The sequence below is a fragment of the Trichoplax adhaerens genome, genomic scaffold, assembly GCF_000150275.1.
Source record: "Trichoplax adhaerens TRIADscaffold_39 genomic scaffold, whole genome shotgun sequence".
In the NCBI taxonomy this organism is placed as follows: Eukaryota; Metazoa; Placozoa; class Uniplacotomia; order Trichoplacea; family Trichoplacidae; genus Trichoplax; species Trichoplax adhaerens.
Genome location: NW_002060979.1, coordinates 51,210 through 77,071, shown reverse-complemented (window position 1 = coordinate 77,071; position 25,862 = coordinate 51,210). Strand labels below are relative to the sequence as shown.

General features: G+C 33.6%; 6 protein-coding genes across 6 annotated transcripts; 4 read left to right on the top strand and 2 right to left on the bottom strand.

Moving 5' to 3' along the window:
- TRIADDRAFT_38523 (expressed hypothetical protein) lies at window positions 1–1,429 on the bottom strand (the record flags this gene model as incomplete). The annotated part of the gene is made up of 2 exons (XM_002118167.1): window positions 1–668; window positions 1,240–1,429. The coding sequence occupies 2 exons, from the start codon at window positions 1,427–1,429 to the stop codon at window positions 208–210; spliced, it is 651 nt and encodes a 216-aa protein (XP_002118203.1). The 3' UTR covers window positions 1–207.
- A 416-nt stretch (window positions 1,430–1,845) lies between these two features.
- Window positions 1,846–6,060, top strand: TRIADDRAFT_62246 (uncharacterized protein; the record flags this gene model as incomplete). The annotated part of the gene is made up of 14 exons (XM_002118187.1): window positions 1,846–1,978; window positions 2,507–2,601; window positions 2,841–2,957; window positions 3,083–3,223; window positions 3,638–3,867; window positions 4,072–4,160; window positions 4,235–4,341; window positions 4,419–4,617; window positions 4,694–4,753; window positions 4,869–4,984; window positions 5,098–5,149; window positions 5,262–5,721; window positions 5,825–5,891; window positions 5,956–6,060. 14 exons carry the CDS (start codon window positions 1,846–1,848, stop codon window positions 6,058–6,060), a joined length of 1,971 nt encoding a protein of 656 aa, XP_002118223.1.
- A 3,717-nt stretch (window positions 6,061–9,777) lies between these two features.
- Window positions 9,778–13,337, top strand: TRIADDRAFT_33784 (uncharacterized protein; the record flags this gene model as incomplete). The annotated part of the gene is made up of 5 exons (XM_002118186.1): window positions 9,778–10,117; window positions 10,470–10,547; window positions 11,395–11,706; window positions 12,708–12,792; window positions 13,007–13,337. The coding sequence occupies 5 exons, from the start codon at window positions 9,778–9,780 to the stop codon at window positions 13,335–13,337; spliced, it is 1,146 nt and encodes a 381-aa protein (XP_002118222.1).
- A 1,164-nt stretch (window positions 13,338–14,501) lies between these two features.
- TRIADDRAFT_62244 (uncharacterized protein) lies at window positions 14,502–16,414 on the top strand (the record flags this gene model as incomplete). The annotated part of the gene is made up of 5 exons (XM_002118185.1): window positions 14,502–14,838; window positions 15,406–15,513; window positions 15,682–15,757; window positions 15,824–15,882; window positions 16,275–16,414. 5 exons carry the CDS (start codon window positions 14,502–14,504, stop codon window positions 16,412–16,414), a joined length of 720 nt encoding a protein of 239 aa, XP_002118221.1.
- Window positions 16,415–18,193: 1,779 nt separating this feature from the next.
- On the bottom strand, window positions 18,194–18,835 carry TRIADDRAFT_62243 (uncharacterized protein; the record flags this gene model as incomplete). The annotated part of the gene is made up of 1 exon (XM_002118166.1): window positions 18,194–18,835. The coding sequence occupies one exon, from the start codon at window positions 18,833–18,835 to the stop codon at window positions 18,194–18,196; it is 642 nt and encodes a 213-aa protein (XP_002118202.1).
- A 4,638-nt stretch (window positions 18,836–23,473) lies between these two features.
- On the top strand, window positions 23,474–24,511 carry TRIADDRAFT_33822 (uncharacterized protein; the record flags this gene model as incomplete). The annotated part of the gene is made up of 1 exon (XM_002118184.1): window positions 23,474–24,511. A coding segment is annotated over one exon (1,038 nt), but the record flags the coding sequence as incomplete, so codon positions are not given.
- Between the last annotated feature and the right edge of the window lie 1,351 nt (window positions 24,512–25,862).

The following is a 25,862-nucleotide window of genomic DNA, read 5'->3' as shown; positions in this document are numbered from 1 at the left end:
CAGTACGTATTTATTAATTTAAACTCATGTAAAAATAGACGCGCATGTCTAATTATATTAGTTAACCTGTGACTACAATACTCAACATTGATAGCATACGTTTATATGTCACATATATTCTAATAACGCTATTCACGACAATACATATAGACAACAACATGACTATCATTATTCAATTAATCGAATTCGAGAATAGAATTGCAGTGCCTATTTCTTGCGCACTAAAGTAACTCCATCAGCCAAAGTTAGCATGCTAAGTTGGACTCGATCATCATGTAGTATGGTTTCATTCACTTGACGAATAGCTTGTGTTGATGCATCATTAATGGATGGATCTGCTACGCGGCCGCTCCATAATGTATTATCAACAGCTATAATGCCATTTTGCTTTAGTAGTTGCAAGGATTTTTCATAATAATTACTGTAGTTGGTCTTATCCGCATCGATAAAGATAAAGTCAAATGTCCCACTTTCGCCGTTGGCAATGAGTTGATTAAGACTATCAAGAGCAGGTTGTAATTTAAGGTCAATTTTGTGTTCCACGTTAGCCTCTTTCCAAAATGGTAAAGCAATATCTGTAAATTCATTGTTAATATCTAATGCAACGACTTTGCCATCATCAGGTAGTGCCATCGCCATACCAAGTGTAGTATAGCCAGTAAAAACTCCTAGATAAAATTCAAAATTATTGTACACTTTAGAGATTGACTATTTCACTGTCAATAATAAGAGTTTATGGTCAACCATTCTATGAAATGATTATCCACTTTAATATATACCCACAACACTGTACTCCTATCCTTTCTGGGCTATTGCTATATTAATTTCTGATCAGATGAAGTTGATCGCACAGTATCTCATGGCAGTCCTTGTTAAAGAATCCGATAGATGATTTTATTTTTCCTATCCTAAACTACTGCTATCTATTTTATAGAGGTGATCCAATAGTACTATGGTGAGTCATTCAATTTGGCTAGAAAATGAATGTATCCTACTGTACAGTACAGTATATGCTTACTGTCAAAGCAAAACAGCATACTTTACTGTGTATTAGCCCGTATTATATTCACTGTTAGAATAGAAGCTTGAATGAGGTCGTGCAGTACACAAAGTTCTCTATCCAACCGAATGTAACGTACAATATACTTGAATCATGCTATGATTTAGATTCCATTCCACATGTACGAGTATGTTATAGAGATAGTTGACGAAGTTGCTTGCCAGTCTAGCAATACTTACCAATTTCGATCACTTTTTTAGCATTGATTAACTGCAATAAGAGCTGGAAGAAACCAACTTCGTCAGGTGTAGCAGCCATAGCACACGGATGCTTCATCGATACATCATTTAACCGCTCCAAAATTGGATGATTGCGTAAGCCAGATTTCAAGATATATTGATAAATTGGAGAATCAGGTGAGAAAAACATGTTGCACAAATCGACGAAACAAGTGGCAAGCTGCCAAGTGATGCGAAGTAGAATTACATCACCTTTTGACGTAGAGACGCGTCATGACGTATTGTCCGGCTCTTGCAATGTCCAGTCGTCCAATGTCCATCCCTTTCTTGTACAATGTACAGTATCCTGACACGTTCTTACAGTCCTAACTACAGTATGTACTGTACGGACTGTACTGTACACTGTACGGTACTGTACCGTACTTTTACCAGGTGTCCTGATTTTAGACAGTACACTAAAATCAGAAATGACGCTGGTGTATTGTACTAGAAAAGAGCCATGACTGAGTACTATACCCTTACTGGGTGTACATCGTACAGTATAGGATAGTATACGCTGTAGGACTCACTATGGGTTCAGTATAATAACATTGGCGGTCTTGACAAATGGCGGATAATTCAAAGTTGGCCAGTTGTGGAGAAGATATCAAGATATGGAGCGGGATCGATATGCAGTTATTGCATTCATATAACCCCCACTCCAATGATACTATAACAGGACTAGCATGGGGTCATAATAGTAAGTTGTTACTAACCTGTGATAGACTTGCAGGAGTCTATTTCTTTCTATTTGAGCTCATCCTTTCACCCACTTGTTTTGGACTACTTTTTTAGTCGAATGTAAAATGGATTCTTATCAGCTTGCTTTGAAATAGTAGAAGGACTGGATCACTTTCGATAAACTTCATGGAAATATATACAATGTTAACTTGATGTGATAAAATGTCTAAACTAATAGTAGATGATCTAGCCAGAATTATATCTTCATAATTCATCTTGTAGTCAAGCGTACAATCGACAGACGCGTAGACCACCAACATCGAATAAACTACCTTGTGGATATACAGTACTGTACTTACTACATTAGATCGTATTGCAAAAGAACTACCTTTTCAAATATATTTGAGGTCATGAGTACAGCTGAAAATTGCCAAATAGCAAAATTAATACTAGCTAACATGGATTTCGTCTATGCCCGTAGACATGTACAAATAACGATTCCATATCTAAAAATGAATTTCTAACTATTAACATGCGTACATTGTAGATCATGTCATGTGCAGCACGGCAAGTGAATCAAATCGTATTATCATCTCATCCATGAGAGGCTCTCCTGTTAAACTGATTGAATTAGAGGCTGAGGTAAATGATGGCAAATAATACAGAAGTAGTCAGTATTCAATGTTCACGTTTGTTTTAACCTACTGGCCTACGTTACGCGTACAAGTAATTTAGAAATGAATTGCCTGATAATTCATATAATCGTGATGTTATTCCGTTTACGAAACGACATATTAATTTAAAACAAAATACGCACTTGGATGTTTGTTTATAACTTTGTAGCTTGTTCTGATCAGATGGTGTTGCTTGCAATCGAATAGGGCCAAGTTAACTGTGCAGCATTCAATTCAAACTCTCGCTATGTTGTCGTGGGATCGCAATCAGCCGAAGTATCTATATTTGATCTAAAGTCTCGTAGCATACAAAAAGTTTTCAAGGTAGATGATCTGCAATAATTGATGCAATTAGTTGATTATTTTCTTAGAAATACTTGAAAAATAGTTCAAAAAATCTCAAATGGGAAAGCGATAGGATGTCAACGCTAACGAAATCTCTTTAACAGAGTCATACGGATCCGATTACGTGTGTTTCTTTCTCCAATCGTGACCAGTACATTGCCTCTGGTGCCATTAATGGTCATGTAAGAATTGATAATGTCACTACATCACAATCGAGTTCGCCGTTAATTGCTGAAAATTGCCAGGTAATTAATCTTGAAGCCCATCTTGAGCAAGTCAACAATTTTATTCACTGTAACATTTGCGCCGTTTACACGAGCATGAATTCTCTAATATCGATCTATCCGGAAGTAGCTTTTACTGTAACTATTTCTCAGTAGTTGTTTTACATCGTTATTGCAAGCGCCAACCACTTGATATCATTTATCATAATGAATCGTAGTCTAGATCAGGACTGTTTTAGTGTTTATGATAAATTCACACTGACAAAATATTATCGCTTTCAAAACATCTAAGATTCATTGGTACAGTTATAACAGTTCTGCTACAAATAGCTTTTGCTGCAATTTTGTCTGCTTAATACATTTGTTTTATAAATGTTAAATGCTAAATGTTATTACGTCATGGTTAAACACTGTACTTATAAACATTTTATCTAGGCCATTCGCGCTCTACAGTATTCACACTTCAGAACTTCATTACTTGGTGTGGCTAGCGATAGCGGAGAGATTAATTTGTGGGATATAAACAGTATGAAATTATGGTGGTCATCAACTGATGCGCATTTTGCTCCGGCAACTGATCTCTCATTTTCAACTGTGAATGATATGTTATTAGCGACTGTTGGCTTAGATAAACGTATTGTCTTAAGTGATGTTAAATCGAAAAAGTAAGTCTTACTATTACGAGTTTTTTGGAAGATTATTGTGTCAATTATAGTAGGAAAGGCCAGCAAGACTATTAAAATATATTATTAGATTGTTTTGTTCCTGCGTTATTTCCTTTTCTGCTTATATAATATCCTTTTAAGAATCCTTATTTATATCACACGTTCTATTTCGCTTTACATTTGTTGCTTGTAATTACTTATCAGAGTGGTCAAAGTAATTGAAGCTGATGGACCGCTTTCCACTATCGATTTTAATACTGACGGAGCTACATTAGCAGTTGGAACAAGTCGTGGTTAGAATGAATACATAATACCTTCACTAAACCAATATTCTTTGAACTTAGTTTATATCATTGTTGCCATTTAGGTAAGATCATCTTGTTTGATCTTAGAACGGGATCTGTCCCATTAAGGAGTGCGAACGCACATTCATCTCGAGTTAATAAGTTGTATTTTCAAAATCAATTCGTAAAGGTGTGCAGTAGACGTATCAGCGCCTGTTTTATATCATTAATGCATACTGTAAGATTTCATTGCTCAATATTCGATAGGAACTTAATAGTGGTCGTCCTGCTAAACAAGTAAATATTAATAAAGCTCCCTCGCTACAGCATCCTGTTCAGAGTAGCACACCAGCTGTAGCAAGTTTATCTATGTCAAATCAGTCCAGAAAAGTATCTGGTGAGGTGAACACAGCACCCACTACTGGTAGAAGTGATTTGTTTTCACCAGTTAGAGAAGTTTTTGGAGGTTTCACATATTTTTGTGTTTTGTACGCTTTAGTTTCTGCTACATGCATAACATTGCGCTAACTATCTTCCTTTAGATACATCAACGGACGTTAACGTTTCGAATAACTCGCAATTCAACCGATTGCAACAGTTCGGTTGGTGATACTATTCATGACCTAGTTGGCAAACATGTAGTTCTAATACGAATTTAATAAATTCGTTACAAAAGTTAAATATAATACGCAAATTAATAGTGTATCTAATTGGTAGGTCCAGGTATCTTTTCACCCGTTAATTCCAATACAATCGTAACAACTCAATCGACCGATAGAGATACATTTGAGGAATACCGCGCGGCTAATACTGGAGAATCAACCATTAAGCAGGTATATTTAGATAATAGGAAACTCACACTTCGCTTCTTACTGTTTGATTTGGCGTCAAGCATTACATTCGCATTGCTATCTTAACTATAGTTTAAATTATATCATGATTATAGGAAAGATCGCTGGAAGAAATTAAAAAGAGATATGAGGAAATTCAACGCAATGGTAGTTATCAGCTGTTTTCTTCACTATCGAACTTCGTCCGTTCAAATAAATTGTACCGTTGCTATTGCTACCCATTTTAAATTGACATTTTTGTTATTCTACCTTGTGCTAGCTGATAATACAGAAGCATTAAATTCAAATTTAAATAACTCACCTCACCCTCGTATTGGCCATGCTAAAGTGAGAAGCAATTCCCGCTCACTACCAGAAGAGGACGTCATTAGCCCTGAATCCTCCAAAAATAAGCAAACTATTGCAGCTGGCTCGCTTACCAGAAGTGTATCCTCTAATAGTATCAAGACCATGCAGTCTATTACCGATAATACTACTTCTGACGTGAAGCCAATTCCGGATGGAGATGATTCACCTAAAGCACTCTTCAGGAAGCAAGCCTGGACTGAAGGAGATGAAAAGATAGAAAATGTAGAGTTTCCAATCGTTACTGCTATAGAGCCCCCAAAACAACCAGATAAGGCTAGTGCCTTTCAAAAACCGAATGATACGGAAACAATTCAACCCTTCCAAACTGAATTTATCAAAAATATGATTGATGATTCAATAGAAGAAATGAGGTTGGAAACGATATTGTCTTCAGTAATTTAGATTTATTCAAATTAATGGTTATATTTAGCTAATTATATATCTATATTTCTAAACGATATTTGCACACATTAGAGAAGCCGTACATAGGGATATCGCAAATATGCATTTTGAAATGCTGCGACAGTTTCAATTACAACTAGTAAGTTTATCGATCCACTTTACAAAAGTATCTCTCTCTTAAAAGTTTAACTACTATTTTTTAGGACGAAATGAAACGGTCCATTAAAGAGGCTTCAGTTAATGAAGAACTACTAGCTGAAGTTGAGAGACTTCGGACTGAAAACGAAATGTTAAAAAATAAGCATTAGGGTGACATTAGGAATAGAAATGAACACTACTTGATGTAACTTGCTCTGGCTAAACTGTATACATACAAATATTTCGATTAGTTTAATAATTAATGTAACTATAAATGATTCTGTACATAAACTCTTACATTTATTGAGACAACATCGTACTTATGCCACCGATAAGTTTCAAAAAATATGGCAAACGCCAAATCATTAGCTACGATGCAATATTTTTGTTATTATGGGTGAGGACGAGTATTAGGATTGTGACAATATACTATTATGGTCATACTTGAAACTGTATTCTTACATTATTATAAACCATTTTGTCATATAAAAACTTATACTGATATAGGGTATTATTTGTACTTGTGTCATTGTGCGGTATATTATAATTCGTTGTTTTGATTAACTATAACTCCATTATGTGATCTGTTGCATCTCCTAGAAGATTATGCCTAGAGCGCAGTCGACAATACTCATCTCATTTGGTATCAATATAGCTAGAATGTGCTACAATTGATACCATCCTCTTGTTCTTACGATCAAAACCGTTAAAAATTCAGATATAATTTTATAATGACTTTCACCTAATTAATTACTCGACTTTGAATAATTTATTATGATTAATTGCTTATATTTCAATGAGTACTAATACTGTGAATGCGATAACTGACCATAAAATTACTTGCATAGATTGCGATAAGTGAATTGTACTGTATTCTAACGTATCATTAAAACATGATTATAAGTTTGATGAAACCATTATCCTACGTCTTTTTGACATTTATTAAACGCTTTCTTGCTGCTGGAATACTAGATGCGTCGTATATTAAATTTTTATGTAAATAAAGATCTCAACAATAACTAATTAAATTGTAATTTATGTCATCCAAAGCGTTTTATCTTTGTTGCTCGGATGTGTTCAATGTATGTCGCTACCGGAATGATCAAATACAATGGTAATCATCGATCCGTTAAAGTATATCTTTTGCTTTATTTTAGCCGACGTCAATATCGTTAGCAGCTATCTTGAGCCCACTGAATACATATGTTACTTCATAATGGATTGATATGCAACAAATGTTGTATAAAGATTGTATAATCATAAGTTAGATCTCTGTAGGTAGTCTGACGTCATCAAGGCGATTTACTAATAACTATAAAGCTTACAGAGAAAATTAACGTAGGCTTTTGCCAGCGTCCAATCATATTATTAGACTTAACTATCGATACCAGTATTTCGTGTGTTGGTGTTAACAAGGAATAAGGCACTGTAAGAGAACATACAGTCTGTATTTGCTACAATTTCATCAAGGGATGATAAAAATTGAACAATAATAACTATAGAAATTACTGTATAATAATCGCCATCCTAATTTACCGATAAGTAAAGCAACCTTAGATAGAAATCCGAATCTGTTCGTAGCAGATTAAGGTTACAGGTAATGTAATTATCTTGCTACGACTGTAATTTAGCAGTAATAGTTGCAGTAAATAAGCTATAAATAAATTTAAAAATCAATACAATTTTTTCAATAATACTCCAATTGCTAGAAATAGGGTTTCGATCGAAAAGATCTGCTATTTCTGTTAAAAGTAAGTAAAGTACTCTTTGATGAAGGCGAACAAAGCAAGGGTGGCTCTGATTTCAATAGTGGCAGTGATGATGGTAAGAAATATGAAAAGCGAATTATAGCTGATGGCAAATCTATCGATTACATTTGAAATGCTAAAGTATTAACATACTAAATCAAGCGTGCTTGATTACCTTGATTAGTTTTGCATATACTCTTAAATTCATTGAATATATATGAGCGTAGAAAATAAATAAATGGAATGATATAAAATTTTTTTTATCTTCAATGCGCAAGTTTTGAGGATATAAATACACTATTTCTCATAAGATCGGAGGCTACAGTATAGGAATTATCTGGCCTAACATTTCACCTCATGGCTATAGGATTCTACTTCATATTATTGATGCTTTTAAATATAAATTGATAAATAAACTTTCTTGCATCTAGAGATTAGTAAAATTGGCTATTATTGGTTACTACTAATTGCTTTGAAATGATGTATATTACATTAAAATTCGCTGCACATGCGATGATTAGCTTTATGCACAAAAACTTCATACTACAATAAAGTTAATATAGCTACAATGCTTGACAGTTTGAATTTAATTATATCATCGTAGCATATGCACAGGTTGCATTAAGAAAAAGTTCAGGAAGATCAAGTGGAGTTAGACAATCACAATTTATACAGAATTTTTATTATATATTAAATCAAGACCGTTACTCTTCGTTTATGCTACTGGTGCAATATTAATCAGTGGCGTTTTTAACATTTGTATTTCGCTTCTTGCTTAAAGCTGGAGAACAAGGTCTAGCATACTTGATATTTAAAACTAAACAAGTACCGCTTTTCATATCGCTTAAGGTCCGTATAGATACCGAAGCATTTCAGAGTATATTCGACGATTCCTATACAGGTAAAACTCTACAGCATACAGCTATTATAAATTAAGATAGAATTATCTCATACTGTACAAACAACCAATTAGATCAGTTGTAAGTTATTTTTTAATTTAATTTGGAAAGCTTCAAAGATCCATTGCATATTTATTCTAGGCAACCAGTCTTCACGAACATGCCATCATGATAAGCCATGTCATGCAGGCATATGTATCCATGAATCTAATAAAAGTAATACTTTTTGTTTGTGCTATCAGGGCTATCAAGGAGAATTTTGTGAGATAGGTAACTTGAGAATAATCAATTATTTACGTAATAACGAAAATTTTTCGACATGCTTAATCAACATTGACATATACAGTACAGCAGGCAGTATCTTATGGAATTGATTAATTTGGTTATCTGAATTCCCGTAGTTAGTCATCAAATTGATCGACCATTAGCCTGCTCCAGCAATCCGTGTATAACTGGCCAGTGCATTGATATTACTAATGAAAGTAGAGAAAGGGCCTTTATTTGCTATTGCCAAAAGGGACTAGAAAATGACACCAACAAAATCAGATGTTATCAAGGTTAAGATTCTATTAATTTAGTAAAAATTAACACTATTTATGTTATTGAAATAATAATATCATAAGAATCTAACCTTGGAAGTAGTTGGCGTATCTAAATATTAATTATGGCTTATGTAGTACCATGTCAAAATCCATGTATAAGCAATCCATGTCGACATCAGGGCCTTTGTCAAGCTATCGACGATGAACAGAACCCAACTATGCTATCCTACAAATGTAGCTGTTCTCAATCTTACCTTGGCCAAGACTGCCAATTTCCAAGTAAGTTAATACTGTTAATTATAAGAGGCATAAATCTAATAATTCTTGCTATAATCGTCTTAAATTCTAATACCAGTGCAGTATTTTAATTATGCTTTACTCTAATTTGAAATAGATCCTTGTAATTCATCGCCATGTTCTCATGGTACATGTATTGGTCAAACTGAAGATCGATATATCTGCTTATGCAATGATGGATATACTGGTAGAAATTGTTCTATAGGTATTTCTTTCGTTATTGTTCAATTAACATACTAAACATGACTCTATCGGTTATAGTTTAGAAATAACTATAATTTTATGATTATGTTGATAAGAACTAGAAAATGATGTATCATTTCTGTTAGGTATCCTAATATAATGAAATATTGTATCCGCATAAAATTACATAATTTAAATCCCTTGTTTCAGAGGTCTTGATGGATGGTGATTTGCGATTAGTTGGTGGCCACGATCACGATGAAGGCAAAATCGAAGTTTATTATCGTGGGTTATGGGCTGGAATATGTGATGACTACTTTGATCAAAGGGATGCAAATGTTATTTGTCGTCAGCTCGGCTACAGAGCAGTGATTGATTACTTTTGCTGCTCAAAGTTTAATGATACCGAAGCTTATGGTTACACATCAAATCAGACTTTATTTTGGCTTGATCATTTGGAATGTGAAGGGCATGAAAAAAATATCATGGAATGTAGCCATGAAGGTTGGGGTAATCATGATTGTTCCAGTCATGAAAGTAGTGGAGTTCGATGTACAAGTGCGTACCGATCTGATAATGCATAAAATGACCTTTAACAATTCGTATTAAATAAAAAATTTATCTGAAATATTAGCAAGTCGAACACGATATTTATGTTGCTTTTACTGCTTTAGATGATGTTTGTAAGCTAATACCATCATGCATTCACGGTCATTGCATTTTGCATTCCAATCACTCCGCATATTGCAATTGCTACCCAGGTTACACTGGCAAGGCTTGTGACATCGGTAAAAATTCTAAACTGTATTAACTCTATTAATTTTGATAACTTCTGTATATATATATAAATTTACATCAATCAGAATCACATAAAACCAAACTAAAGTACCAGGATATAATTGATTCTAAGTTCATAGCTGTATTAGCTCTCCTTGTTCAGCGAATGCAACATGCCATGACGAAATAGATGGTGAGTATTCTTGTCAGTGTCCGCAAGGCTATTATGGCCCCTACTGTGAACAAGGTAAAATAGCAAGGTTTTCACTCCATAATAAGGGCTAATAAGCGCAAATCAATACAGACTGTGATAGTAGTCATTTGAAATGATAATCTTTTATCCTTCTATCTTTATCAAATGATGTATCTGACGAAGAGTGTAGGACAATTCATTCTATTTTTTCTCTTATGCCCTAACAGAAATTAGTTACAGACCTCTACAAAAATTATAATTATAATCGATCATGGACTTTAGCTTAATAGATGAAAAATTTAATAGAGTATAGGTGTTTTCAGGTGAAGTTTTAGCAGATTTTCTGGTATTGTTTATACAGGAATACAAAGATTCGCCTCTCAAAATTATAATTATAGTGGATATTGCTAATCCAGTTTCTTCACTGATACTGCGATATATGCATATATGCAATTATTATGAACGCTTTGTATTTTGAGCTCTGGATCGCTAGCTTTATATTTTTACAAGTTGCCTGTAAATCTTATATTAATGCTGCAAATCCGAAATTTTTTTTGTACGAAATTTCATGAGTGCAGAAGAGTCTGCTATCTATGTACAATGAACTGATTTTGTCACCCGACCATTTCATCATATCAACCGTCATCTATAATTGCATTATTATCCGGAACAGACTATTCTAAGTCATGCAAATCTTGCTCCATATTACAATTACATAGTCAAGGCACATTACTGCGATAATTAGTTGTAATCACTACATTATACGAATTGCGATTGATACCTATATTTTTCTATCATTGCCTTAGTTCCTTTAAATTTCTTTAATTATGTAATCACTCATTGCTAGGATTAGCTAGAGACCAAGATCTTCGAATGGTTTATGGATACAATCAGAATGCTGAAGGTCTTATTCAAGTATATCATGAAGGACTTTGGGGAACAATTTGTATCGTTGATTTCGATATTAACGAAGCAAATGTCATTTGTCGTCAGTTGGGATTCCAAGGTGCTCTATTTGCTCGGGAATCTGGTTTATCTAATCAAATTGGTCATGGCCGAATATGGCTTAGTAAACTGGTTTGTAAAGGCGTTGAACGATCAATTAGGGACTGTTTTCAGAAACAGTGGACTAGAAGACATTGTGAGCATTCTATGGATGTTATACTTAGATGCACAGGTACTATGCAGGAATATCACCATGTATATCAATAATCTTAATAGATTGTACAAATTGAAAAATTAATTAATCATCTCTCAGACCAAAAGTGACTTACGAGTATCTTTATTAACAGATAATCCATGTTTTGTAAGGGGAATGTGCGTACATGGTCAATGTGTATTAAATAACCATACCTTCTATCTCTGCCGATGTAATCAAGGTTATAGTGGTATCAGATGCGATCAAAGTTAGTTGTAATAGGCGTGCCTAAACATATCTTGCAAATATAAAGGGAGCACCGTAGTATCGACAGATGATCGACTGGCAATTATGAATTAACCTGTTAGATAATTATAATCACTACTGAAGACAGTCTTTTAATACTCTAAATAATCTTTTCTCCAATAGCTAATCAAACAGATGGCGCAATCCGATTAGTAGACTATAGTACTGATAGAAAGAAAAGGCTAGAAATAGTTAATCAAGGAGTATGGCTGCCATTATGCTATAGTCAATTTAATCGAGAGATAGCACGTGTAATATGCCACCAGCTAGGTTATGCGAAAATTGATTCTTATGAAGCCTGTCAAGATTCAAGTGGCTTTTATGGTGGTAAACGATATCCTGATTTAATTTCTTGTTCCGGATCTGAGTTATCATTAAATCAATGTATGCATTTTCCTAATGTATTGCCTAATTGTCAAGATTTAGCATGCCTTCAGTGTAAAGGTACGTACGTGAATACTCTATAATTTAACCATTTCAGGACAAATTGTGCTACCGTTTATCAAATCAATAATTATGGTTCTAATTGGCATTTCTATAGAATTAAGTAATCCTTGCTTCTCATCGCCATGTCTGTATGGTCGTTGTAGCCATCATCAAGGGGTAAATTCTTATCACTGCTTCTGTCAGGAGGGTTATACAGGGAAGCATTGTCAACAGTGTAAGAATTTTATTGGATCCTTTTTATATAAAATTACTTTTAAGGAAATATAAAATATTATCATTTACTTGAGATCAATTTCCGGTTTATACTGCTCTATACCAGACGACTATTGTGCATTTGCTAATTGCACATTCAATTCTACCTGTATCAATTTTGTAAACGGCTTTAATTGCCAGTGCCAAGGTGGATACTCGGGAATTAACTGCCAAAACGGTATAAAATCATTTTTAATTCGCTTTACTCGATAAATATAATTATCACATACCTTACGTAGCTAACTATGAAATTGTTCTAGAGTTAAAAAATGCCTTTATACTTATTTTAAGGTATAATTATATAATTAGGACCAACTGAAAATGGTCAAGCAAGATTAATTTCTTATGCTAATAATGACGATCGAGGACTAGTTGAAATTTATATTAATGGAAGTTGGGGGACAATTTGCGACGATTACTTTACTATTGATGTTGGCCACGTCCTCTGTCGTCAACTTGGCTATATCGGTTTCGTAGAATACAAATGCTGTTCCACTTGGGGATCGGGTCGTGGTAGAATTTGGATAGAGAAAATAAATTGCAGTGGAAATGAAAATCACATACTGGATTGTCGTATCGACAATAATCAAGATCAGTATTGTAATCATAGAGAAGATGTTGGCATCCATTGTACAGGTTATACTGACGATATTCTAGATTTATAGATGTTGCTTATGTCTGATAAACTCTCTCATCATATGAATCTAAATGTAAATATTATTACCTATCAAACAATAATTCGTCAATCATCAAAGTGATACTTCTTTCTAGATGATCCATGTTTGGCTTTTGAAGAGAAATGCTCATTCCATGGACAATGTCAAGCAATAAATCAATCTAGTTACCATTGTATTTGCCAAGAAGGGTATTCTGGCAGTTTTTGCGAAATATCAGGTTAGAATACGGACACAGTGTCTATATACATTATGCTAAAGCACAGAAATCACTTTTATACGTATCGGAGGCTACGTTCAAAATTATTGTCATGCAAGATTATAGAAAAGCTGAGAATTATAACTAGACAGTATGCGGGTTTTAATACATGTGGGATTTACGCTTGATGTGTTTATAGTTATGCAATTGGGGAAGTATTCTTAAATACTAAATATGGTTTAAATCTTAATTTGATTCCGTTTTAATTACGATACCAAGGATCGTTGGTTTTAAGAGTGCTAATTATTCTCAATATAATCTGCAATAAAAATACAGTACAAAACACTGCTGATCCATCAACAAGCACTTTAAATTATGCTGCAAGCTCAAGTCTAGGCGGGTATTTTGCTAGTAGAGATCTAAAATACAGTTATTCAATGTATCGCGATTTGATATCGTCCTTTCCTCCTAATTTATGTTTTAGAATAACTGCGTCCACCCCATACTACAATCGATGTGGACAATTAGGTAAAGTCACTTTCATAATATCGCAAAATCCTTTTTGTTGCCTATAATTCAAAATAGTATAAGGAATAAAGTTTAATGACTAGAATTAATCTAATTCTTTAAATTATAAATTGTAGCCTTGCCATGTGCAAGTTCACCTTGCTCTCAGGACATCAACTCTAAATGTATCGACATTATCAAACCTTTCTTATCCTTTACTTGCCTTTGTTTAAATGGCTACTTTAATGGGACACGCTGTATTAATGGTATAAAAGCAACAAATTAACAATACTCAAATTATTTAAAATAAAGATGGTAAAACCAGTTCATACCGTTCATAGTTAATATAAATGTTCCAGCAATTCATGATTGTCTACGTGCAAGTCAGTATAAATACTATTATCAGCTGTAAGATTTAATAAGATGTTCTTGTAATATCATTCAAATAAATGCCTTATATTTATAGCGAATTTATATATGATTTAGAAATTACAGTTAGCCACATTCAAATTCATCCTAATTTCTCTATGGATCAATCCAAGCAAGTAATTGCCTTAGAATGTACAGCATATGGTTGGCCATTACCAGCTTTATCTTGGTGGATTGGTAAAGAAATGATTACAAGTAGCTATCATGCTACTCTTGTTACATCCAATCCTAAACTGTACCAAAACAAATTAACTCTGATTTTTAAGTCCTTTTCGTCCGCTGATAATAATGGGAGTTATTGGTGCAAGGGGATAAACTCTATCAGTGAAGCAAGATCAATTAAAGATATTACGTTAGGTATGACGTTATAAGTTAATGGGTCATTACTTATTAGAGTTCTCAAGTATGCAGTGAAATTTAAAATATAGTGATAGGCTAGATACTTTAGTAACTGCTACAATCGACCTTTCAGCCGTATAAGTATTAAATCCCTTAAAATTTAGCTGAATTTCTACTTAAAATTACTTTTAGCTATTGATAACATTTAGTAAAGCATACATAAAACAGTTTCAGAATAAGTTCGCATTCCTAATAATTCCCCATTAACTGTAGCTTCGCGACACCAGAACAAAATGAAATCATCCATTATAGTCAGATTTATAGTTTACAGAAATACTAGTTCAATTTTTTGCACCCTAGCATATTCTATAATATCACTTACCACCTCACATTTCGATGTAAATGATCTTCTTAAGTCTATGAATCATTCTCTATGTATCTGTCAGCATAACTGAAGTAATACAGAATTAACTAAATTATAGATTTCCGTTCTGAATCTCATTGGATTCACTCTCAGTAAGATATCTTTGCTCTTAAAATTATTACTGATTTGAAATTGCTATAATTTGTGCCACAAAAAATTAGGAAATTGTCACCAAAGTAATATCTGCCTGCATGGAAAGTGCTATCAGCGTAAAGGTCGCTTCTACTGTTCTTGCGATAAAAATTATACAGGAAATAAATGCCAGACATGTAAGTTTGTTATTGTAGTAGGTTCACATTAGCGTTTACAATATTTACGACGTATTTATGAGGTAAAAATATAGAATAAAGAATCTTTTTAGTATATACAGTTAAAAAACTTAATGCAGCTATTTTCAAGGCCTGTAAACTTATAGGATTAAATATTACTTCAAACAGTTCTATGTGACCTTAGAGTTGGCTCTAAAGTGGATTATTTTTCATGTAACAACAGCGATGGAAAACCAAACTGCAAGTATTGCAAAATCTAAATTTATACCATCAAAATTTTATGACTTAAGGTTCATTTTACCATACCTAGCTGTAGTCATGGAACAGAAACCTGGTTTGTAACGCCAAGTAGCAAGTATTTACTAACAGGTACCATTCATATATTGATAAAGGTAACTATGCAGTAATTTTTCTCTAACCCACTCTCCGCATGGTATAATTTAATTACATTATTCATATTAGCATGGAAATAACGAAATGATCCTTGCGCTGTATCCTCTAATGTTCTATACATACCCAAATTTAACATTGCAGTAGCTATATTAAAGCTGTTTTAATGCGATTGGAATCTGGTTTCATCATATACAATTTTATCCATAAAGATAGGGCAATTTAGTAGCTAGCTAAAAGTAAATTGCAAAGTAAATTTAAGAAATCCTTAAATCGATGTTAATTATCTACTGTAACAGAAAAGTTTGAATTAAGATCTTAAGCATTTTCTATCAAAGCAATTGACTTCTCATATTTATTATCTATGACAGGCATAATCATTGGAGGATTAATAGATGCTATGGCTATCTTGATACTACTTGTAATTGGAGTGATTCTGTATCGACGTTTCCGTCGTCAGTCTGTTCCACGTTATTTACTTGATGATCAAGACGTTAATGAGCTTCTTTAAATCCCATTAATTGCAACATAACATTAGCATTTACTACTAATTTCGATCACATTTTCCACATAGACTCTGGATATAAATTGACCTACGGGAAAGAAGATCGACTTTAAAAATTATCAATTTAAACAAGGTCTTTTCAGAACATAATAAATCAAAACTGTACTCATATGTACTCTTTTTAGATTATACTTTTTAATTTCGATGCGAATTAAGGTCATTAAAAGGCCTATAGCACAATGTCTCTCTAATTGTAAATTGCTTTAAATCGTGAAAGAATGTTACTACTACCGTAATCTTTGAATTGTGTTGCACTCTGCAGCATAGTTATCCATAATTTTATGGGGCGGAAACTGGATAAGTATGGTTTGTACCCATATAGTGCGTTTTATAGCGCGTTATAGGTCGCCTGTAGCTGCACTTATTCTAAATCTGATAGACTTAACTAGTGACTACGGCCCAGCAGTAGGCATAAAAAATGTTTGATAACAAACATAACAGGAACTTGATTCAACTAATAGTTATGAAAGCGTAAAATATTCGTAGAAGGTTTACGTAAGTCAACGAAGACAACATTGCAATTGACAAGTTATAATTTTCGGGCGTTTACAATAAGACTCTAGCACAATGAGATTGTTGACAACACTATTTTATTCCTAATAGGACATAATATCGTAATTTGAGAATCTTGCAGTAAAATTACGGCTCCTTGCAATGCAATACTGAACACTTGCATTTATGACCTAATGCCAATCTAAAGCGAATAATTCCTATCAACATATTTCTTAGTAGACGCTATTAGGTAGATCAGAAATTCATGTTGTATGAGTACGACATAAGTTTAAATAACTCTAAAAAGTTGCTCTTTCAATAATCCTGATTCTGTAACCGATGCTTAGCTATGCAAATGTTACAGCAATGCCGTTGCAACTAGCAGTAATGAATGGCATCGCTGTAGCACAAGACAAAGTTAAGAGTTTAGTTAAGCTTAACATTACAATTGAGATTTGGGTTCAACCTTTCCAAGTTATTTGGTTTTGGTGGATTAATATCATAAGGTACTATGAAAGCGGTCAGAGAATCTCATCAAAGGCGGTAGAGTATCTGCAACAAATTTGGATTCTAGTTTAATAGGGTTCATTTTCAATTTACTTCAACAATTTTCAATTTACTTCCAACAGTATTCATATCGAAGATCTACTTATCGGATATAGTATAGTAATATCAATCTAATATTGGCAATGGTTTCAGTTGCGTATAAAAGTGAAATTATTAGGCTTTCATTACCGTACTTGAAATTAAAATATACTGATAGAGTGCATGCAGCGTTAAACTCTGCAAGTCGCTTTCAGCCATTAATTTTATTGCCATTATGGCATAAAAGTACACTAAATTATCATCAAGTAGAAAATACAATAGAAAATAGTAAAGTAGACCAATTTGCAATGGCGCAAAGTCAAAATGGTAATCTTGATAGGCAGTGCACAATAAATCTCTAGCAAGAAATTTCCAGTCAAGGATTAAGACATTTTAACTTTAGCCCCATTACCACTACATAACTTTGTTATTTTCTACCATATTAAACATATTAATTGAACAGCAATGACAAGGAAAACTAAAACTAAAGCAAATACATCTACTAAATAGAATTGATGCCATGGTATATTATACTCTTCCGTACGTAAATATTCACCGCCATTGCAATTTAGCGCATATTCCATCCAATCGCTAGCTTCTTCAGCAGGCGTTCTACTATTCGGTCTATTTTGAATTAATTTCGAAATTCTAAGAGTTCTTTTCTAAAATATCTTGTCGTGTTGTAACGTTGATAATTGCATAATACAGATCATCTTGCGTCATTCCTTTTACATTTAATACTATTCCAACATTTTTAGCTGCTATTTTAGGCCCATGACTGGCTTGATCACCGACATCTGGAATACCGATCATAGGTACACCATGATAAGCTCCTTCGAGAATGCTATTTAAACCACAATGCGTAACAAGTACTTTGGTATTTAAGTGACTAAGGAGATCATTCTGTGGCAACCACTGAATAATTTTAATATTTGAAGCAATACTTTGCGGAATATCCTCCGTATATTTCCAAATAACATTATACGGTAACCGGCCAAAAGTATTAAAAAGCATTGCAACATTACTGACATACTTTAATGCGGTTACTACCGTACCAAAAGAGACAATCTCTGTGCCGTTAGGATTCTTCGATGCAAATTGTTGTAAATCAGAAGGTAATGATTGAGCAGGTTTAGGGAGTATAGGGCCGACTACTTTGGTAGTCGGTGTAATTGAACGAGGATAATCCATAGCAAAGTCTGTATTGACTAAAAGAAATAAGGCTCGACTATACACTAAATCGGGAATGCTATCAATGCCTAAACTAGTTTTCTTTACTTCTGCAAACATGTAAGGTAGAAAAATGAATGGACTAATGTCGATGTAAGATATGAAACAATGACGTTATTAATAATACGCTGATGTAATGTCATTTTGTTGGTAAATGTGAGTCCAAGTTGTGGAACATAAGCCAACGGATTAGGTATATGGTAGAATCCAGTTACGAGTAGATCGGTAAATCCAAATGCAGCAACAGGAACCAAGACCTTAATGTTTGCTGCTTCAGTAATAATTTGGCAAATAGGGCTGGGCTGCTGATGTCGTATAGAACTCCGTCTGCTAATAAAATATTAATGATGAATGTCTTGTTACTTGACTGCTAAACAAACATTTTAATAGATTTAAATTTAATTTTTTAATTTTAAATTTAGTCTATTATACTATCTTGCCCATCAAAATTTACTCGTAAAAGTATCAAATCACTTGTAAATAACGATAAAACATTTGACGCAAATTATAATTTTATTACTAAGTAGGAGTAGCTGCTAACGTGAGAATCTTATTATTGTATAATTGCATGAGCGAACTTTGTACTTATATATCCTACTGTTGCTATTCTAACTACTCGTCCGTAAAGCTTTTAATATGACCATAATCTTCATTCAATGCTGTCTTATTAAGATAACTTTAGCATCTATAAACATGGAAACTACATATCATCGGTTTAGTTTACGATATTTTGGAATAAGAACTAGGAATGAAAAAATCAGAGCTGGACTGTAATGAATTATCCCTTGAATACAATGAAGTCATTTACCATATTAATTGAGGGGTTTACTATTGTTTAAACAAGAGCCAATTTTTTGGTATCAAAAATACATTAAACTGGCAATCGCTTGAGTAAAAAAAGGCGTTCTCAAGCTCTTTAAAATAAAAATAAGCGCTTTACATTAAAGTTACTGAGTATCAATAAGGTGTTAACCCTATTTGCAATAAGATGTTCTAATCGAATCAGATATCAACTGCCTGATGATAAAACGAATCTATTGGATACTGAATAGGATGCAAAGTCAGTAATTCTATTTGGGGGAAGGGTGGTGAGCAGCAAGAATGGTGGAATTGTTGAACAGACTATCTATTAGATGATTCACTACCTCATATTATAATTGAATGACATATCATTACCGAAATTTTGACTTTTTATATTTTCTAGTAAGTTTCTTTCTTTGCTAAAAGCAGGAAGGTCCATACCAGCGTAGATATGGCATGGTTGCAAATAAACATCATTATTCTCTAAGGAAATGGCCGTACAATTTGCTAAGTGTTGCTGCGTTACTGGAGTTTGATAATATTGAATTATATATTTTTTAGGAGGCCGAAATTGAGCCGCTGAAGATACTACTATCATCACATTATGGACTCGTCGATGTAATTCATCACCAATCGTTGCTACCACATGAGCATGACTATGATAATATTGAGCTACCTGGAGTATCTTGGCTGATTGGCAATGGCGAAGAAGAGCTATCAAAGCTAAAGCCAAGATTCCAAGTAACCTCTATACGCTTTTTTTGGTTGCCATTCTTAATAATAGTTTGTTTCTATTTTTTTGATCTTTTGTACTTGATCCTTTAAATCAATCTTTACGTTAACAATCCTTTGATCGTTTTTCTGTTGGCAATAAGCAACTCAGCGATTTAGATTGCCATATTAGGTCAAGACATCTTAACTATCCTATGAGCCTTATTAATAACTACTGTATTATATATATGTTCTATATAACATATATAGATGTATGTCTAGCTATGATTTGCTATCCGTAAATTATCTGATCGAGAAATTTTGATGGCTGATATCATTCACTACGCTCAATTCTTCCAGTAATTAATTACATGAGAGTATAGCATTACAGTGGAGCTTATGTTTTTTCGATGGATTCTCTATAGATCAAAGACGCATAATTAATTAGAGCTAATTGGATTTTTTTTCAGTAGTACTTGCGCACTCTAGTGTGTCCTATACTGGATTGGACAACGCTCTATGATGCTATAAATATAAATTGAAAGCCTGAAGAATGTGTTAAAGTAGCCTCAAAATAAGTAGAAAACTATTCAACTTTATCAGATATGCAGTAGAAGTAGCCTAGACGGGTATAAACTGTAAGAACATGCAAAAGATGATCCTATCATACTATTAAAGAATACAAATATTGGTCAGCATTTGAAGAGAAACGTCATTTGCAGTGTAAACAACAAAATAAGTCCAGTCTACCTACTATTTTTACGAGAAACTGCAATGTTCAAGTATCATCCCTATCCAGTCTATTAGACTCTCTTCTTCAAAATGTACAGTAGACAAAATCAGCCCATCCAATATAACAATAAGCCTTTATAAAGTCTTTAGGGGCTCTACGCTAGCCGCTATAGCGCACTATTAATAAAAGCAGACATTGAATTTTATGTTCATTTGTCTATAATTCTACATAGATCCAATTGTCTACAGCGGCATCCTATACTGTATAGGAAAAGCGTATTCAATTAGAGATGGTAGGGAAATTATCATGGATGCTTGTCGCCTTGATTGTGATTAGTTTAACTGCTATCCCACGTCAAGTCCGTTCTTCGAAAATATTGTTAATTGCCCAATATTATCATAGCCATGCCCATGTTGTGGCAGCCATTGGAGATGAATTACATCAACGAGGTCATACTGTTGTTATGGTGGCAGCATCAGCAGTGAAATTTCTTGCTCAAAAGAAGTTTACGGTGAAATATTATAAAACTCCTGTGACACAACATGATTTGGCTGATTGTATTGCTGAGGCTTTAAAGAATAATGATAACTTGCTCTTGCCCTGCCATAAGTACGGCAACCTTGATTTGGCCGCTTTTAGTCATGAAAGGAAACTACTGGAAGAAATACGAGATCAAAAATTCGGTAAATCTCTTATTCAATCGTCAGCATACAATCGTTTTTAAATCAGTTATACCTGTAGCGTAAACACTTTCCACAAGAGGAAGCTCGTAATCGAATTGACAAGTGATTGTATAAGTCAATTTAAACTTAAAATAATAACCCCTAATTTAAATGAGTTGATTACCGATGGGGCAACATCAGCAGTTTTGTATCGTTTTAATCACATACAGTAGTGGAACGTTTCTATTCTCGTATACATGAATCTACAGAAAGGTATCAGTAAATTCTTGCAAGAGAAATTGATCTAAACTTCATTTAAATCGTTACATTTTCTTTCACCATGATCGCCCTTTAATTAGATAATACAGGCGAGCAGAAATGTTTACTGTATTCTATAGATCTCATAAATTGAAAGGCGTTTATAGCAAGAGCCTTTAATGCTGTCCTTGTGGCTAACAGTTTGATAGGGAATATCAGCATTATTTCTACCTTATAGGACTTGTTATGCTTATCAATATTCAGCGACGGTAAATTTAACATTTAATAGCATTAGATCAACGTCATTAGATAGAGAGGATAGCTCCTTAAGTATACGTACGACATACTAACATAACATTGAAATACTCGTAGACTAGTCAATCTGACCTTAAATGTTGCGTAAACTTTATACTGTTATCTGCTGCTAATAGGTGAAAAGATCGTTTTTCTCACTTTAATCGATTACAAGGGTAAAAAAATAAAGTGGCTTTAATGAAGAAATAGTTATTAATTTCAATTACAGATTATTCTTACATAGTAAGCGTTGACACATAAGATGTATCAATTGCATAGTAGTTATTTTTTGTAGTTCGACGTAGACAAGTAGCACGTGAATAAAAAGCATAGGGAAGCCCTACATCTTCACAGTTTATAATTGAGTATGGCTAACTAGTTTAAAGCACTCTCGCATAAATACATGTATGGATGTTACAGTCTACTGTTTGCATATAGCCCTGTGTTGGAATATATAAGAGTATCTACCTAAACGAGAATGAATACTGTATGTTAATCATAAACAGGAATAAAATATTCATTACTAATATCTTTAAAAGTTATCTCAAGTTAAAACGCTGATAAAGAAGCCCTAGATCATCACAGCTTTTACCTGAGTATGGCTAACTAGCTTGAAACACTCTCTTATGAATACGTGTACACATGCTATGGCCTGCTGGTTGCATATTCATTTGTATTGGAATCCATAAGGCTATCTACCTAAATGAAAGTTAATATTGATTGTTAATCATAAACAAGCATAAAACATTCATTACTAATTTTATTAAAAATAACTTCAAACGCATAGCAAGTACCACCCCTAGAATTACAGTAAGATTTCATTTTTCAATAGAATATTACCGCTGTCTTGTCATCATTTTGCGGTATTAGAATTAAACTTACAACGTAGGGAATTATTAGCTGGCATAAAACAGATAAATGCATTCAGGTTGGCAATCACTAGCTAGCTAATAGATAGGCGTCTTCTCATCCAAAGCAATAGTATCATGTGCAGTTAGTGAATCTTTTCTAATTCTTTCAATTGAATATCATTTCATACGTTAAGTTAATGTGATCTTACGGTTTGCTTTATAATGAAATATTTACAATTTGCTTCATTTCAATTTGAAAGATGGAGCTCTGTGCGATATTATTAGCCCAATTTGTCAGATTATAGCTGATTTTGCTGACATCAAAGTCGTTGTTGACGTTGCTCCGGTTGGATTTGGTGATCCATTTATCTCAGGACCATTCCATATTCCGAACCCACTGGCTTATATTCCCCAGCTTGGATTTGCAGCTAGCAATAAAATGACCTTATATCAGCGAACGATCAATGTCATCATCTACTACGTTGCAAATGCTGTAGCGCATTTAGTTATTTTGCCCCAGATGTATAATGCGATGAACACAAGCAATCTAGGTATTAATTCGACTCCTTTGTTTACTGAAAGGCGATCATCATTCCTTATTGTAAATACAGACTTTGCTATTGATTATTCTCGCCCGATTACCCCGACCTCTAAAGTAGTTGGACCTATACTTCCTAAGCCCGCAAAACCATTGCCTGATGATTTACAGCAGTTCATGGCGAGCAATCCTAAAGGAACCGTGCTAGTCTCGTTTGGCTCAGTCGTAACTGCCTTAAAGTATGTGACCAATATCACTATGTTATTTGATACCTTTGGTCAGTTACCATATAATTTCATTTGGAAAAATACAGAGGAACTTCCTGATAACATCGCTCCCAATATTAAAATTGTGAAATGGGTACCACAAAACGATATTCTTGGCCATCCAAACACCAAGGCATTTATAACACATTGTGGTATGAATAGCCTTCTTGAAGGTGCATATCATGGTGTACCTATGGTTGGGATTCCAGTTGCTGGTGATCAAGTAATTCACGCAACAAAAATATCATCTAAACACGTAGGTGTAACACTCAATGTTAAAGAAATGACACAAAGCGATCTGTATTATGCAATTATGAATGTTACTACCCGACAAGACATCATAAATAGTTCTATGCAAGTTTCCAAACTAATTCAAAATAGACCGAATGGTAGAACGCCTGTGGAAGAAGCTGCTGATTGGATGGAATATGCATTAAATTGTGATGGTGGCGAATATTTGCGAACTGAGGAGTATAATCTGCGATGGTACGAACTGCATTTAATAGACGTTTATGCAGTTTTATTAGTGTTACTTGCGATTATGGTTAAAATTTTGCAGTTGATTTGGAGAGGCGTAAAAGCCCTCTGCTGCGCCAAAGCTCCTAAAGAGAAAATTTCATAATGTAAATGTAGCTTATGCTTGTATTTATTTACTCCTAAATTGATTGAGATAAATAGCTATGGGTCTCTGTTAAGTAAAATATTGGCTTTATTCTATACAGTCAAATATAATTATGTAAAACTTTCACGCAGACTTCAATTTATGAAATCATTTCATGTATTACAGTATTAATATGCCAATTTTGGTCACAGTTACTACATTTAAAGGCATCTATTTTACATTCCCTATTTGTTCTCATATGCGTTCATACTCATGTACGGATAGATTGAATATTATGTAACGCCTCTGTAAACTACAGTTTATTTTTAAATTATAATTACCACTGATATCAGCTAGACTAGCTATGTATAAAATTGCCATTTTTAAGTACAGGTGAGGTTCAAATTTATTCTTAGAAAGTTCATTTGTTAATACTATATAATATAGTTAATACTTACGATCATTGGTAACTTACTTTTTGCATTGAAAGATGATACATCGAATACCCCATTAACGAATGTTGGGGATAATTTGCTGTTGAATATAAGTTAGAGTTAGGATATTTGCGAGTAGTATAACGAGTAACTTGGTATGGTATTCAAGTTGGCAGCATTAGATTGTTAATATTGACCACTAACATAAATATAGTAATATGCATTGATCTCTCCATTTTCTTGCCTGTTATGCTATTTAAGTCAGACATATAATAACAAGCAAATGACGAAATGTTATTCCTGAAGTCGAAATCTTTGATAGAATTCTAAAATATCCAATGCGTTAAAGTGGCATTACAACACTCTCTTCGCTTCGTTGTTATTAGTGGAATACATTGTCTTTCACGTTTGAAATTGCAGCAAAATTACCAATATGTAGAGATGATTTGATCAGCACAGTATTTTAGTCCTTTTAAATAGAAATTTTGGTGATACTATAGCCTACAGTAGGTTAGTTGTTCTGCCTCAATTAAAGGATTACTGTAGGTATATGTATACTAACACCAACGCAAAATGATCAACACATTTTTCAAACATCGAAATGCTTGTATAGTCAATCAATTTCAATCCTGTTATAGTAACTTATTACACTCTTATTTTTCTCTATATCTTGTAATTAAGTATTGTAGAAAGGTTTACGCCAAAGTCTACTAGTTCATCGGGTGGCATTGGATGAAACTAAAATTCTATCATCCTATTTTCACTTTATTACAAAAGTTTCTTTTTACAGTAGCTTGTAAGTAATATGATGGACATCATTTCATTTATACTACAGCCATATACTGTACAACAGCTTGGCCATCATTGTATGAAGATTGCATAATCTCAGTACTTTGTTTTTTTGCATACTGACTATTTGCATAGGAAGGAAAATGTTC